The sequence below is a fragment of the Hemiscyllium ocellatum genome, chromosome 12, assembly GCF_020745735.1.
Source record: "Hemiscyllium ocellatum isolate sHemOce1 chromosome 12, sHemOce1.pat.X.cur, whole genome shotgun sequence".
In the NCBI taxonomy this organism is placed as follows: domain Eukaryota; kingdom Metazoa; phylum Chordata; class Chondrichthyes; order Orectolobiformes; family Hemiscylliidae; genus Hemiscyllium; species Hemiscyllium ocellatum.
In genome coordinates, this window is record NC_083412.1 from 62946875 (window position 1) to 62962324 (window position 15450).

General features: G+C 39.0%; 1 protein-coding gene across 1 annotated transcript in view; it reads left to right on the plus strand.

Moving 5' to 3' along the window:
* The window catches only part of stxbp5l (syntaxin binding protein 5L), a 512076-nt gene that overhangs the window by 380285 nt on the left and 116341 nt on the right, over positions 1–15450 (plus strand). The window contains exon 19 of the mRNA XM_060832791.1: positions 847–912. Within this exon, the coding sequence (XP_060688774.1) occupies positions 847–912 (66 nt within the window). The remainder of the gene's footprint in view (positions 1–846; positions 913–15450) is intronic.

Here is a 15450-nt window from a genome sequence, read left to right on the forward strand (position 1 = left end):
CTCACCTGTGGTGTGGTAACCTCAGGTTAAACTCACCACTAATTGTTTCTCTCTAATGAGATAGCAGTGCTTTTGTACCTCTGTGGCTAGGTTGACTTTACTGGGTCTATCTACACCATAAGGTAATGGATAGAGAAGACATTTCACCAATTTCTCCAGGACAATTGGAAGTGGGCATTAAATTTTGTAGCCCACCACTTAGTAGCCCATATCATGAATGAAGAAAAAATATTGATGATACATTTTACTAATGCCAGTGGTGTGCGAGATAACCTATTGCTGAATATACATTCAACTATGTGAGTTTAAGAGATGGTATTAGCTGTAGAGTTGGGCACCAAGTGGCAGATCTTGCATCATATCAGTGCGACTTGATGACTGATCATACTTCCAGCAGCCATTTACTGCATGCACACAAACACCTTCACCAATATGACAGCCAATATGACTTACCCAAAAGTGTGCACAACTTCCAGGGCAATCATTTTAGAGCTTTGAGGATACTTATGTGTAAAGAATGTTACAAATGATCTCATTTTCTCAACTAATATATATGTGTAGATTCATCCAGATATATACATATTTATAAATATATCCAGTTATTTGTATGGACCTGTGTTGGTCATTTTAATGCTTGGTTTCACTTTCATACCACTGTTCCTAACTGTTGGTGAATGGCTTTATCTTCAATATGCATACAATGAACACATTACTTTTCAGTTATCAGTTTCTCCTATATGCTTCTTGCTACTTGACAGCTAGGTGCCACTTCCTTTCACGTTAGCCTTTGTTTGTTTTTCTCTCCTCTGCCTGCCTGCTGCTGGTGATGGTTTGGCATGCTGACAGAAAGTCTTTGCATGCGTGGCCTCTCTAGTTTTTACTCACTGAAACGGCTCCGTGCATCTTATCAGAGTAAGTCATGCATGTCTGTAGACCATATTTTATTCTGTTTTAAATGGATGACTGCTATCATTTTGCCACAGGGGTCAAACTGGCAGAATTAATATTTGAATTGCAACTGAAAAGAAAATAGTGTATATTGCTCCTTGATATATTTCCAATTTAAAGTGATCATAATTTACCATAATGATCATTCAAAAAACATGGATAAAAACCTGCTTTCCAAATAAAGCCATTGGGTATATCTTGTCACAGCATCTTGAATTTCTTTTTATTTTTCACATATGTATAATTGACAGTTAACCAGTACTCTTCCATATGGCAAGTTATCCATATAGTAACTTAAAACAAAAAAGTATGGTCTATAATATGCCCAAACTTTGAATAGGTTGAGAAGTATTTGGTACATTGGATTCTTGCAATTGTCACTTTGGCAGTTGAAAATCTTTCATTAAGAATTATGTGCAAAACTGATATTTTGGTAAACGATAAAATCATTGTAAATTCAGAATCAATTACTTTAGGCCTCGAATGCTGCTGTCCTTTGCAAAGGTAATAATTCCAGTATAGAGAGACATTAATAGGTTAACAATTATAATAGATCCTTGCAGTATTAAAAGAGCAGCAGACATGAAGTCACAATAAACAAATTCCATTGTGAATTTTAAAATAACTTAGATGACAATACTACAGATGAACTTCATAATTTAAGTTGACATCAAGCGGAATCCACTGTACAGAGCATGGTATCAGACTTGCCAGTGTTTCCCAACTTTTACAGCTCTCATAGTCAGCTGGGGCTTTTTATTGATATAGTGATTGATAATATAGAAGATGCTACATACAATCAGAGTTGAAGTGCAAAATAATCTTAATTAAGTTAATTGGTCAGCTCTTTTCATGCCAATTCAGGTTTAACATGCCAAGGTTGGATTTGTTCAGTTACTACTGGAAATGTTTTCAGCAATTTAAATTTTGCATGATATAAATACATAATGTGCTAAGAAGAGAACAAAATTAACTCCAATTAACTTAGATTAAAAGAAGCAAAGCATATAATCAGATGCCAATAAATTTAGCATTTCTGAATGTACGTCGGAGTATACAATTGTGTAACTAAATATTTGTGATTATTAAATGATTTGTGGATTTTATACACCTAATCTATGGAAGATCTTTGTGAATCACACATAATGTAATTATTGTTCAGAGACAGTCAGAAGTCTGACAATGAGCATCTGTTTGAAGACCACTGAAAATAGATGCATTAAAGTTCTCCAATTTCATCTACTGTAAATACTTACATAGCTAAGTGGGTTATTCAGCAAATATATTAATTAAATTAGGATTGGAGAAAATAGTATATGTTCTTCTTGGCTTCACTCCTCTGAAGCAGATGCACTTTATTTGATCTGTAATGCTAATGAAACAAAAACTGATCAGGCTGACTGTATCTTTTTGGAAATAATCCCATCCAATGAGATTGAGGACCTGAAATCAAACTGAACCAAAGGAAAAACAAATGTGAACGTATTGCAACCTAAAGTGAACATACTATATTTGACTTTTAATTTAATGTATAACTATTTTATATTTTATTTTAGAATGTAGCATATGTATCAGCTCACCTATAAAACTAGTTCAGTAATAGTCATTAGCTGACTTTTTTCTTTTTGATCACTTAATTAGAATTTTCATCTGTCCTTCTGTAATTATATTAATGCCCAATTGCTCACCACTGTTAGTATTACATCTTATAATTTATTGTTTTCCTGACTATCTTCTCGACAGTTGCTGGGCAGTAAGACATAAAAATATAATAGTCCTTTGGTAGTTCAGCAATACTAAAATTCTGTAAAGACATACCTTGTCAAAGCTTTACACCTGGAACTTATCCAGACATTTCAGGAGAATATCAATTTAAGGGAAAAATCAGCATTTATACTACACGAGAGGGCTGAGCTGAGTGGTTGGCATGTGGACTAATCGGTAGAAGTGTTACCATAAAGAATGCACAAGTTAATGATGATTAATTGCCAGGCTTTGTTTAAATATTTTAACATACAGGTTGATTAATTGTATTGCTTTGACCAGCAAATGGCTGCCACCTATTTTGTTGAGTTGAAACAAGTGCTGTGTGTCTACATGTTCTTTCACACTGCAAAGACAGGGCATTATGCATTAAGACATTTAGCTTTCAATGCAAACAAATAAGTATCACTAAAGGCCTAACTGACAATCCTAAATTTGTAGTCAACATAATTCTTTGCACACTCAGGATTATCTAGCAAATATTGTCCAATTGTGGAATAATATCTAATGCTTGGTATAATACAGGCTTCATAAGTGCCAGCTGGTTGGGTATGGTCATTACCTTACCTGTTACAAGCAGCTGAAGTGATATGCTGTTTGATACAACCCCATTGTCTTTAGGTCATATGATATACATATCTAGCAACACATCAGTTCTGAAATTCATACACAAAGTTGCTAATTTGTGTGATAGACAGGTCAACCCTTTAGGGTAATCTGAGGCACTTTTCAAGACCAGATGTGATGGTCTTAGAGGATCATTGGCTATCTAAGCTTACCACAATTGTATGAATTAGTATTCTTTGAACTTATAAACCCACACAGTCGAATCCGTTTTAACAACACCACATACGGAATCCCCACTAGACTCAGCTTTCACAAATACCTTTATTGAATTCCATGAGAAATGTATCTTCAATGGAATGGCACCTAAACTCTTACTCCTTGCATATTTCCAATGTGTAGATGATAGACTTTTCTATAAATGAATCTGCAATTGTATGTCAGAGTTTACTTATGTTTTAATGGACTCCATTCTGCCATCAAATTCATGTTTGAAATAGTCAATTGAGCTCCCTTGCCTCAATTTCCTGATTAGGAAATCAACCATAAGTATTTTGTTGTACCATCTACTGCAAACCGATTTTACTGGTCAATATACACACTAGGTTTCCTATTTCACATGTTACAAGATTGGCCTTATTGACAACTTCATAAAAAGAGCCCAAGCCATTTGTCCACTGTGCAAAATTAGTGCAAATACAGGGATCATCAAAATATCCTGCAGGATATGGCTACCCTGATCAGATCTTTTCTCCCTACATATCAGGCAGATTCATTAAGATCCCCAAACTTTTGTCCTGAAAAGTGCTCAGTCCACTTCAACTTAACCTGTAAGACTAAGATATCTCAGATGTTTTAACAAGCAGTGAAGCTGCTACTGATACTGACATGCTGCTACTGGATCCATTAAGCCAAAAGGATGTGCTGCCTATCATACAAATAAATAATAAGATATATGAATTTCGGTCTCAGTGTGGTGCCACATCTGTAGACCATGTGCTCCAGAGTTTGATGGGTCATGTTAAACAGCAAACTCTTCAGCTATTCACAGCAAGGAAACTACTTATCACATCCAACCAGTCCATACCTACAGTACTAACAAAATGAGATTGTAGTTCTACAATTAGACATTTGATGGATAATCCAAGTATATGAAAACTTATGCTGGCAACCAGTTTAGGATTGCCATTTGAGTTCACAGTGTGGTGTACTTACATGCACTGGAAGCTACGTATGTTTATACTGTTTTTTGCAAACAGAAAAAATATGTACACAGACTGTGCCTGTTTCAGCTCAATAAAATAGGTGACAGGTATTTGCTGTTTTTTTTCTCAGGACAATGACTTGATCAATCAGAGTTAATCTTCTTCGTTTAAAATTTAAACAGCCTGGTAGTTAACTGATGTCTTCTCCGTGGTAGTCCTTTTACCAATCAGAATCAATGTGTCAACTAATTGTCACTCCCCTCATTCAGAATAAATGTTGGTTTTCCCTTCATTAGTTTTCTTGCGAATTATCCTGATGACTGCAAGACAAGCAGCCTCAATAAAACGTTTTGTTTTAGCAAAACACAAGCATCAAGAAAAGTGCAAAAAGTAAACTAAGTAAATATTAACATTTAATTTATTGTCAAAATTATACAGATTAGATTCCCTACAATGTGGAAACAGGTCCTTCAGCCCAACAAGCCCACACCGATCCTCCAAAGAGTAACCCACCCAGACTCATTTTCCTCTGACTAATACACCTAACACTAAGGGCACACTAACACTAACCTAACCAGCACATCTTTGGACTGTGGGAGGAAACCGGAGCACCCGGAGGAAACCCACGCAGACATGGAGAGAATGTGCAAACTCCACACAGACAGTTGCCCGAGGCTGGAATCAAACTCAGGTCCCTGGCGCTGTTAGGCAGATGTGACTTGAGAATGCCCTGACAAATGTATTAATTTCCTCTCCCAGTAAGGTTTTTGATTTTGCATTATGCTAATACCTGTTTTCAACATGCAGTATTAGCGGAAGCCCAAATGCTTTTGTAGTGCAAAACTCAGTCAATTTCGAATGTAGACAGACCTACCATCTTCATTCATGAATACTCAATTCCAGTCATTGCTATTAATGTACTAATCTTGACAAGAACTAAGTGCCTGATTAAGGAAAAACAGAAAATGCTGAAACATCTGAGAAATCTGTCAAGTCTGTGTCAAGCAGATTATTAACATTTTAGGTGTATATTCCATCATATTGGAAAATTGAATTGTAAATGGAAGTAGAATCATAGCATTGAATTACCTTACATCGAATATAAAGCATAGAATTGGATAATTCACCTCAATTAATCAGTGCTAGTGTTTATTCTCTATATGTGTTTTGTCACCTTTCGTCTGCCGATCTCAACCTTTCTGCATATCTTTCTATTCCCTTTAACTCATGTACAAATGTAGTTTCCATTTGAAAGCACCTACATTCCAACCCCACAAGTTAAACATATTTTGCTTACTTTTCCATTGAATGTATTGGTAGTAATCTTGTAATCAAAGCCTGTAATTTCTCTTATATGAAAACATTTTCTCAATTCTACTCTGCCTAAACTATTCACTGTTAGCACTGTTGCCTCACAGCACCAGAGACCCAGGTTCAATTCCCGCCTCAGGCGACTGACTGTGTGGAGTTTGCACAGTCTCCCCGTGTCTGCATGGGTTTCCTCCGGGTGCTCCGGTTTCCTCCCACAATCCAACAATGTGCAGGTTAGGTGAATTGGCCATGCTGAATTGCCCATGGTGTTAGGTGAAGGGGTAAATGTAGGGGAATGGGTCTGGGTGGGTTACGTTTCGGCGTGTCGGTGTGGACTTGTTGGGCCGAAGGGCCTGTTTCCACACTGTAAGTAATCTAAGTAATCTAATCTAATTCAGAACTTCAAAAAGTCTGTCAGGTTTCGTCCTAAGTCTCTTTTTTAAAGAAGAAAGCTTCAATCTGTTAAATCTTGCATTACAGCTGTAATCTCAGTTCTAATCCTTGCAAATCTTTATTGTACTTCCTTATATATTTCTATATCCTGTTGATGTGTGGAGATCAGAATTATGTACAGTATTCTAAATGTGACCTGCCTGGTATCCTGTACAAGTTTAACCACCAGGTTCCCTGCTTCTGAATTCTATGTCCCTAGAAATAAATCGCAGTGCTTTGTTTGCATTTTCAATTGTTTTCCTAATCTGTGGTGCTGTATTTAATTATTATTTTCACTTATATTGCTAGATTCTTTTTCTTTACAACATAATTCAGAATCCCATTTTCTAAGGTATAGATGCTGATTCCCAGACATCAGGACAATTTCTGGCTCCTGACTTCAGTGATATCTACATGTACAGGGTGCCACATAGCAAAAGAAAACCGATACATACTTCACAATCGAGAATCCTCACTCTGAAGTAGGAAGGCATGTCTTGACTTCCACTTTTTTTTCATATGGCAGAGTGAATCAAAGTATATAAAGTCCAGGATCTTGTGGTCAAGGAACAACTCGTAGAAAATATCATATGGCTTCCTAGATTCATGGCTGAACAGCCACTAAAAAATCAATTGCATTTAGTTATTTTAGCATAAGAAATTGTTTCATATTTTCAATAAAATAGGTACCTGTGATTATACTAGATTAACAAAAAAATTTATTATATCAACTCTGAAGAGAGCTCAGACTAAGTGAGGATAAATAAATGTTGAGATAGTCAATGAACAGCAAACCCCATTTGAGCCTGTTGACTAATCTATAACTGATAAACCTCAGAGTGCAACATAGTTTCTTGAACAAATCGCTATGTCAGATTCAACTCTGATGTTAGTTGCTGAGGTGACTTGGAAGAGATAAGTTCAAACAGAATATTTGACTCAACCACATATATCAATATTTGAGTTCATTGCTACTGAATAGTGCAGTCTTCAATTTCACTAATGCTTTTTTGTATTGTGATGCTCTTTTTTGTCACTGTTAAGTATAAACCTAGCTTGGCATCATCGGCAAATTTTGGTCTTAAGATTTTTATTCCTAAGTTCTGATCAGTATCGTAAAATATAAATAAAAGTATTCCCAGTACCCACCACTTTCTATCCTTTATCCTTTACTCCTCTTCTGATTTGTGTTTTTTAGAGAATTTAATATCCATTCAGCTATTCTGGCTTCACAGTTCCTGGTCTTTATCATGATATTATTAACCATATCAAAGACTCTTTGAAAATTCAATATTGTGACAACTCCTGTACTACTTTTGCATACTTTCTCCTTATCCCTTCAAAGAATTGTCTAATTTTACTATTAGACCTGAATTTGCAGAGATTTCCCGATTTGGGAGAAAGTATACCGGATGTTCTAATTTTCATTCCAGAAAGTTGGCTAATAACTGGAGTCAAACCTGTCATCCCCAGAAACAGTTTAGAGACTGCCACAGGTCTCCATGTACAGAGACGGAAAGTCCCATTTCTGTGCTCTACCACTTCTTCCTAGCTTTAAGAAAAAAACCCTTATCCCCCTCACCCCGTACACTCTCTATACCCTATGTGTGTCAGCCGAAGCCATCTCATGCTGTCATCAACTCCTGCCATAGCCTCTAAATCTTATGTCAACCTGTGCTCCTATACCCACCTAAGGCCCTTTATGGCCAGTGTGCTAGCTCTGTGCCAATGCATGCCAGCCTGTGCCCAACCTTTTGCCCTTATACCTTCTATGCCAATACACCCAATATCCACCAAGGGCAGACCTTATGACCTATGTTGAAATGAAATAAAATACTGCTTGAAATTATAATTGATAACTTCATTGTTTAAAGAATACTCTTTAACTACACTACATTTAACTTTTTTAATCCCTTATGAAAACAAATATTTATCTTCATAGACACTCATCAAAAAACTTTATTATGATTTGAATCTGTCAGTCAAGTGGTGACCTGACCAATACTTTTGTTGAGTCACCCCACTATGTTTATCTCTTGAACTGATACTTAAAGTTTCTAATTTTATGAATAGGTACATTTCATTTGATGTAAAGTATATTAGGTGAATATTTAGCTGACTAACAGTCATTAACATAATTAAATGCAGTTATATATAATCCCTTCAGTAAAACTTTTTCCTTCTTTATGCAAGCTTAAGTCTAAGCATTAAAGTCACTACACATAGATATAACTAGAAGCATACTCACATGCTTATTTAATTTTCTTCAGTTTCAGCTACTTTGCTCAGTATGCTAAGATATCCCTTATACTAATGCTACTGGCACAATTATTTACTTATTCAAAACTATATTTTCCATCGTTCTTAGTTTAAATTATTTTAGAATCTCCTTCCCCCACTACAACAAATTACTGTATTGATCTGTTTGTGTCAATCCATTTAGTGGGTTCTTCCTGTTCCACACTATAGATATCCAGGCACTGAAAGATAGAACTGGAGCCTGGGCATTACACTTGTAAGCTTTTAATGAAGATATACACATTTTGAAAACACCTCTCAAAACCCAATAACAGCTTCAGTTTATTCATATTTATAGGTGTTCAAGTGACCTCCAGTTGATGTTCATCATCTGAATATAATTCCCAATTGATATACAATTACCACTCTCAGAATTGTGCCACAGAAGCTTCACAGCATATAAGTGAGCTATTTATCCCAACTTGCACATGCTATCTCTTTAAAAGGGCTACCTAATTAGTTCTATTCCCCTGCTGTAAGATGAGAGAGAAGGGCCAGCAAGGCCAATCACAAAGAAGGAGCAAATCAAATGAATAACATGTAAAGATTCGCTGAAGATTGCTGTGTAGATATTGTTAATCAACCTCTTCAGAGATGTTAAGATACATGACTGCATCAGGTGGGTGTTGAACTCGGATCTCCTGGTCTAGAGGCAGACAGATTGCCATGACACCAAAAGACCCCCTTAAACAAGTTCTGAGCCCAATATTTAGTCATTTTTACTTGCCCTATCTGACATAACTTCAAGGAAGGTGGAACTTGAAGCTGGATGTTCTGGCCCAGAGGTATGTACTGTGCCACAAGGTCCCAAGACTGCATAATTTCATGCAAACTGTTTAAAATTTGATTTTTTTTTCCTCTTTAAATCTTTATAGTTTTGTGAGTGATTTCGTTTGGTATAAACTTGAGATGCACAGAATGCCAAATTCAAATCTGAGCTAAACAATAATGAGGGACATAGGCCAAGGAAAGGAATTCGAGGGTGGGGGTTGGAAAGCAAGGTGGGGCAAGATATTGGAAACAATGTGAGGGGAAATGGTGGTGGGAAAATTTAGAGGCTAGAGCATTGCAGTGAATGTGTTTGGGGAATGAGCTGCAGTTTTTTATTAAATATGGGAAACGGCAGAGCACTGTTCACCCACTTGGCTTTGCATTTAGGTCAGTACTTTTAGCATCTATAATGTATGTAGTAGATAGTGCTATGGTCTGGTTTCCACAGGACCAGGTGCCAACTGAATAATAAAATAAATATAATTAAGAAAAATAGCCAGAGTGGCCTTAATTTTTATTAACTTTACAAATTTACATATATTTTAATTGCAGCAATGAAGTGAACCACCTCCAGAATCAATTCCCCAGAAATCCTGGACAACTGCTTTCTTTTGAGTGGTTTGCATTTGACATCTTAAGTACCCTATGTTCAGAAATGAAAGTCATGCCAATTTCGATAGTTACTTCGGATGCCTGATTTAGACCAGATTGCAAATTTCAATTAGATGGTTTTAAGGAAGAAATGTAAGCTCTGGTGGGCAGTGATAGTGTCCTGCTATCTAGACTAAGAGTGCTAAGTTCAAGTCCCACTTGCTCCAGAGGTGTGCCATAACATCTCTGTACAAGTTGATTGAAAAATATACATAAGGAGACCTATTGAACTGATAATTGCCAAATGTGTTGCTCTATTGCATTCTACCTAGATAGCTCTAAAGATTGAGTTCCACTGGGTCAGCAATATTGATCAACTTTATTGCAGAATAAAATAGATAAGCAGTCATGCTTTTGTTATGCCTTGTTGTGAATCAAGTGCATGGAGCTAAAGGAAAACAGAAAATGCTGAAAACCCTCAACAGATCAAGCAGCAGATTTAGAGAGAAAAATAGAATGAACATTTTGGAATTGGAAAATGTTAGCATTACACAGCTTTTAAGCAAGCAGAGGTGGGAAGAGGAAAGTAATGAAGAACAAATGGGAAGATTTATGATCAAGTGGAAGGCAGTATTGTCTCACGAGGCCAGCTCACTATCCTGTATGAGCTACTATTAATGATAAAGAATACCATGGCCATCCTCTTTTTAGTGTAGGGACTAAGTCTAGTGTGGTAAAAGGAATTCACATCACAGATTAACTCAAAGAACCTGTTTTAATTAGCAAGATAGTATTTATTGCATGCCAATAACTAGTTCCAGGTTACATTGATATGACAGACATTGTTACTGTGACTTGTAAACAAAATGTTAGATCTCACTCCTTTGAGATCTTAAGCTCTTCTGCCCAAAAATTCATGACGTCATCATATGCTTACAGCATTCCAAATATTAAGTGTTTTCAAACCCATGTACATCTCCTCACACAACGCTTTATCATCATTAATTTACATTTTTGCATATAATTACACCATCTCTACCTCCATCTCCCTGACAAATCTCTGACTTTACAAATTCAAGCTACCTGCATGTTTCACAATTCTGCTGGTGTGTATTTACTTTGGACTTGGAAGACAGATAGTTTGTTAGGTAGAAGACCATTGCCTTTGATTCTCTTCCCAACAGTGTAGGTTCCTTTCACCTGGAAGAGCTTTAATCTCTTGGATTGCCTTTTCAGAGGATATCTTCATTGCTAAAACAGGTAATTGCCTCTTTCATGGTCCTGAATCTCTGAACAGGCAACTTCATCCTTAGAATGTCATTTGTTGTTCCTTCCAAGTTGTGGCCTCCATGTATTTATACAACTACATCTTCAATCAGAATCAGGTTTTTAATCTTCCAATAACAGTATGCTAAAGCATGTTATGATGTACTTAAACATTTGATTAGTTTGGACTTCTTCATTTTTCCTCAGTGATTACATTATTGGTGAAACAAGCATGTCTAATTCCTCAGTTCTGCTATTTGAGAATTGCTTCTGACTTGGCATGATACCAGTTACATTACTGAGGATTCTACCTGGGAAGATAAGAAAGTCCAATATTCTGTTTGAACTTAGAGTCACAGAGCTTTAAGTCAGGGATACAGACCCTTCAGTCCAACTTACCCATGCCAACCAGATATCCTGAATTAATCTCATCCTATTTGCCAGCATTTGGCCCACATCCTCTAAACCCTTCTTATTCTCATTTATATATATACATATATCTCCAAATGCTTTTTTAAATATTGTAGTTGTACCAGCCTCCACCACTTCCTCTGGCAGCTCATTCCAAGCATGCACCACCTTCTGCATGCAATATTTGTCCCTTAGGTCCCTTTTAGATCTTTCCCTTTTTCACTTAAACTTATGTCCTCTAGTTTTGGACTCTGCTACCCTGAGGAAAAGACCTTGACTATTCACCCTATCTATGCCCCTCATGGTTTTACAAACACCTATAAAGTCATTTCTCAGTCTCTGATGCTCCAGGGAAAATAGCCCAGTCTATTCAACCTTTCTGTATAGCTCAAACCCTCTAACCCTTGCAACATTCTTATAAATCTTTTCTGAACCCTTTCAAATGTCATAACATCTTGCGTGTAGCAGCGAGACCAGAACTGAACACAGCATTCCTCAAGTATCCTAACCAATGTCCTGTACAGCTGCAACATGACCTTCCAACCCTTATACTCAATGTTGTGACCAGTAAAGGTAAGCGTATCAAGCACTTTCTTCACTATACTGTCTATCTGTGACTCTACTTTCAAGGAACTATGAACCTGTACTCCAAGATCTCTGTTCAGCAGCACTCCCCAGAACCTTATCATTAATGTACCAATCCTGCGCTGATTTGCCTTTCCAAAATGCAGCACCTTACATTTAGTTAAATTAAACTCCATCTGCCACTCCATCGGCCCATCTGAACCAGGCCTTGTTGTACTCTGAGTTAACCTTCTTGGCTGTCCACTACACCAACTTGTCTCACCCAAGTCACCTCAGCATCTAACATCAGAGTTGAATCAGTCATAGCTATTTTATTCAAGAAGCTGTGTTGCACTCTGAGGTACATCAATTATAAATTTGTACGTTGGCTCAAATGGAGTACACTGATCATTGACTACCTCAACAGTTATATATCCTCACAAGCCTATTGGCTCTTTTAGTTTGAAAACATTTGTGTTAATTCAGAATAATCACATGTACCTATTTTATTCAAAGTATGATACAACTTATTCCTAAAAACTAAACTAATTTGATTCTTGTTTGGCTTCTATTCAGCCATGAGTCGAGGGAGACCCATGATATATACTACAAATTGTTCCTTGACCATCAGATCCTTAACTTGATATGGTTTGAGTGGATAAAGAGTGGTGCTGGAAAAAACACAGAAAATCAGTCAGCATCAGAGGAGAAGGGGGGTGGGGGGGGGGGGGGGGTGGGGGGGGAGTCAATAGTTCAGGTCAGAACCTTTCATCAAGCCTGGGGGATGGGAAGAGGACTGAGAAATAATTTGGGGGGCGGGGCTGGCTAAAGGTGGGTGAGATGGTGATAGGTGGATTCAGGTAGGAGATGGCTGTGATTGGTCAAAGAACAGGTGAGAAGGACAATGGACAGATTGAGAGGGTGGGGTAGAGAGGAAGGGCTGGACCTGGGATGTGGTACAAGGTAGGAAAATTTGGAAGCTGGTGAATTCTATGTTAAGACAGTATGATTGTAAGCTCCTGAGGTGGAAGATGTGGTGTTCTTCCTCCAGTGGTCTAGTGTTGACGGTGGAGGTGGCCGAGGATGGACATTTTGTTGGGGGAGTGGGAAGGAGTGTTGAAATGGCTGCAATTGGAAGGTGGGGCTGATTGGAGTGTACAGACCATAAATGTTCCTTGAACCAGTTCCTGAGTTTGAACTTGGTCTCTCCAATGTACAGGAGACCACACCGGGAGCACCAGATGCAATAAATCAGGTTAGAGGAAATGCACGTGAATCTCTGCCAGACTTGTAATGATTCTTTGGACCTTGGTAGGAGGTGACAAGGGAAGTGTGGGGGCAGGTCTTGCATCTCCTGTGGCCACAGGGGAAGATTCCATGTGTGGAGGAGGGGTTGGTGGGGAGTGTGGACCTAACGAGGGAGTCACGGAGGGAGCAGTCCCTTCAAAAAGCAGACAAGGTTGGGAGGGAAATACCATTTTGGTGATGGGGTCAGATTATAAGTGGCAGGAGTGGCAGAGGGCCCAACCTCAAACCATCTGACAAGGGAGATACAGTGGTAGTTTAGAGCCCTGACCTCTACCTTGCCAAAGATAACGTAAACTAGCTGACACCTCCTGCTACAACACGACCTCTCATCACCAAACCATCATCCCCAAGATCATCCACAACCTCATTGCCTTAGGGGGTTTCCCACCCACAGCCTCCAACCTCATCGTTCCCAACATAGATCACGTCTTCACCTTTGACAACCAGTTCTTCATCCAAACACATGGAACAGCCATGGGGACCAAATTTGCACCCCAATATGCCAACATCTTTATGCACAGGTTCGAACAAGACTTCTTCTCTCCACAGGATCTCCAACCAACATTATACACCAGGTACATTGATGACATTTTCTTCCTCTGGACCCACGACGAGGTGTCACTGATAAAGCTACACAGTGATATCAACAAGTTTCATCCCACCATCGAACTCATCATGGACTACTATCGACTGTCTGTTTCATTCTTGGACACATGCATTTCCATCAAGGATGGACACCTCAGAACCACACTCTACCGCAAACCCACAGACAACCTCACAAAGCTACACTTCTCCAGCTTCCACCCAAAACATTTTAAATCAGCTATCCCCGATGGAGAAGCCCTATGCGTACACCGGATCTGCTCAGATGAGGAGGAACGTGATGGGCACGTACTCAGGGATGCCCTCACAAGAACGATGCTCAACTCATCAACCGCCAGTTCCGACGTGCCACAGTAATGACCTCCTCAGAGACAGACATATGCTGCAACCGACAGGATACCCTTCATTGTTCAGGGCTTCCCAGGAGCTGAAAAACTACGCCATGTTCTTCGTGACCTGCAACACATTATCAATGAGGATGAGCACCTCGCCAAGACCTTCCCCACACCTCCACCGCTTGCCTTTAAACAACCACCAAAGCTCAAACAGATCATTGTTCGTAGCAAGCTGCCCGGCTCTCAGGACAACTCCATACAACTCTGTCACAGTAGGCTCTGCAAGACATGTCAGAGTGTGGACATGGATACCACCATTACACGTGGGAACACCTTCCATCTGGTACGTGACAGGTACTCATGTGACTCAGCCAATGTTGTCTATTTATACGTTACAGGCAAGGATGCCCTGAGGCATGGTATATTGGGGAAACTGAGCAAAGGCTACGACAACGAATGAATGGGCACCGCACAACAATCAACAGACAGGAATGTTCCCTCCCCGTTGGGGAACACTTCAGTGGCCCAGGACATTTGACTTTGGACCTTCGGGTGACCATCCTCCAAGGTTGACTTCGGGACAGGCAGCAGCGAAAAGTGGCCAAGCAGAGGCTGATAACTAAGTTCGGTACCAATAGGGAGGGCCTCAACCGGGACCTTGGATTCATGTCACATTACAGGTGACCACTATTGCACTATACACATATTGACACTCCTATACACACACACACACACACTCACATACACACGCACAAACACAGGCACTCCTATACACACGGACACACATACACACAGACACGCACACAGACACTCACACACACCCTTACCAACACATACACTCCCACATTCACACAGGCACCTCTCAGATACCTAGACCGCTCTACACTCATGCACACAGATACACACTCTCTCTCATAGACACTCACAACCCACCACTCCAGGCACGTACACACACTCCCACACTCACACATGCATCCCCTCACAGACTTAAGACACTCTACACTCACTACACACACACATACACTCTCTCACACTCAGAACCCCCAACCCAGACAGACACCACATGCACAAACAGACAA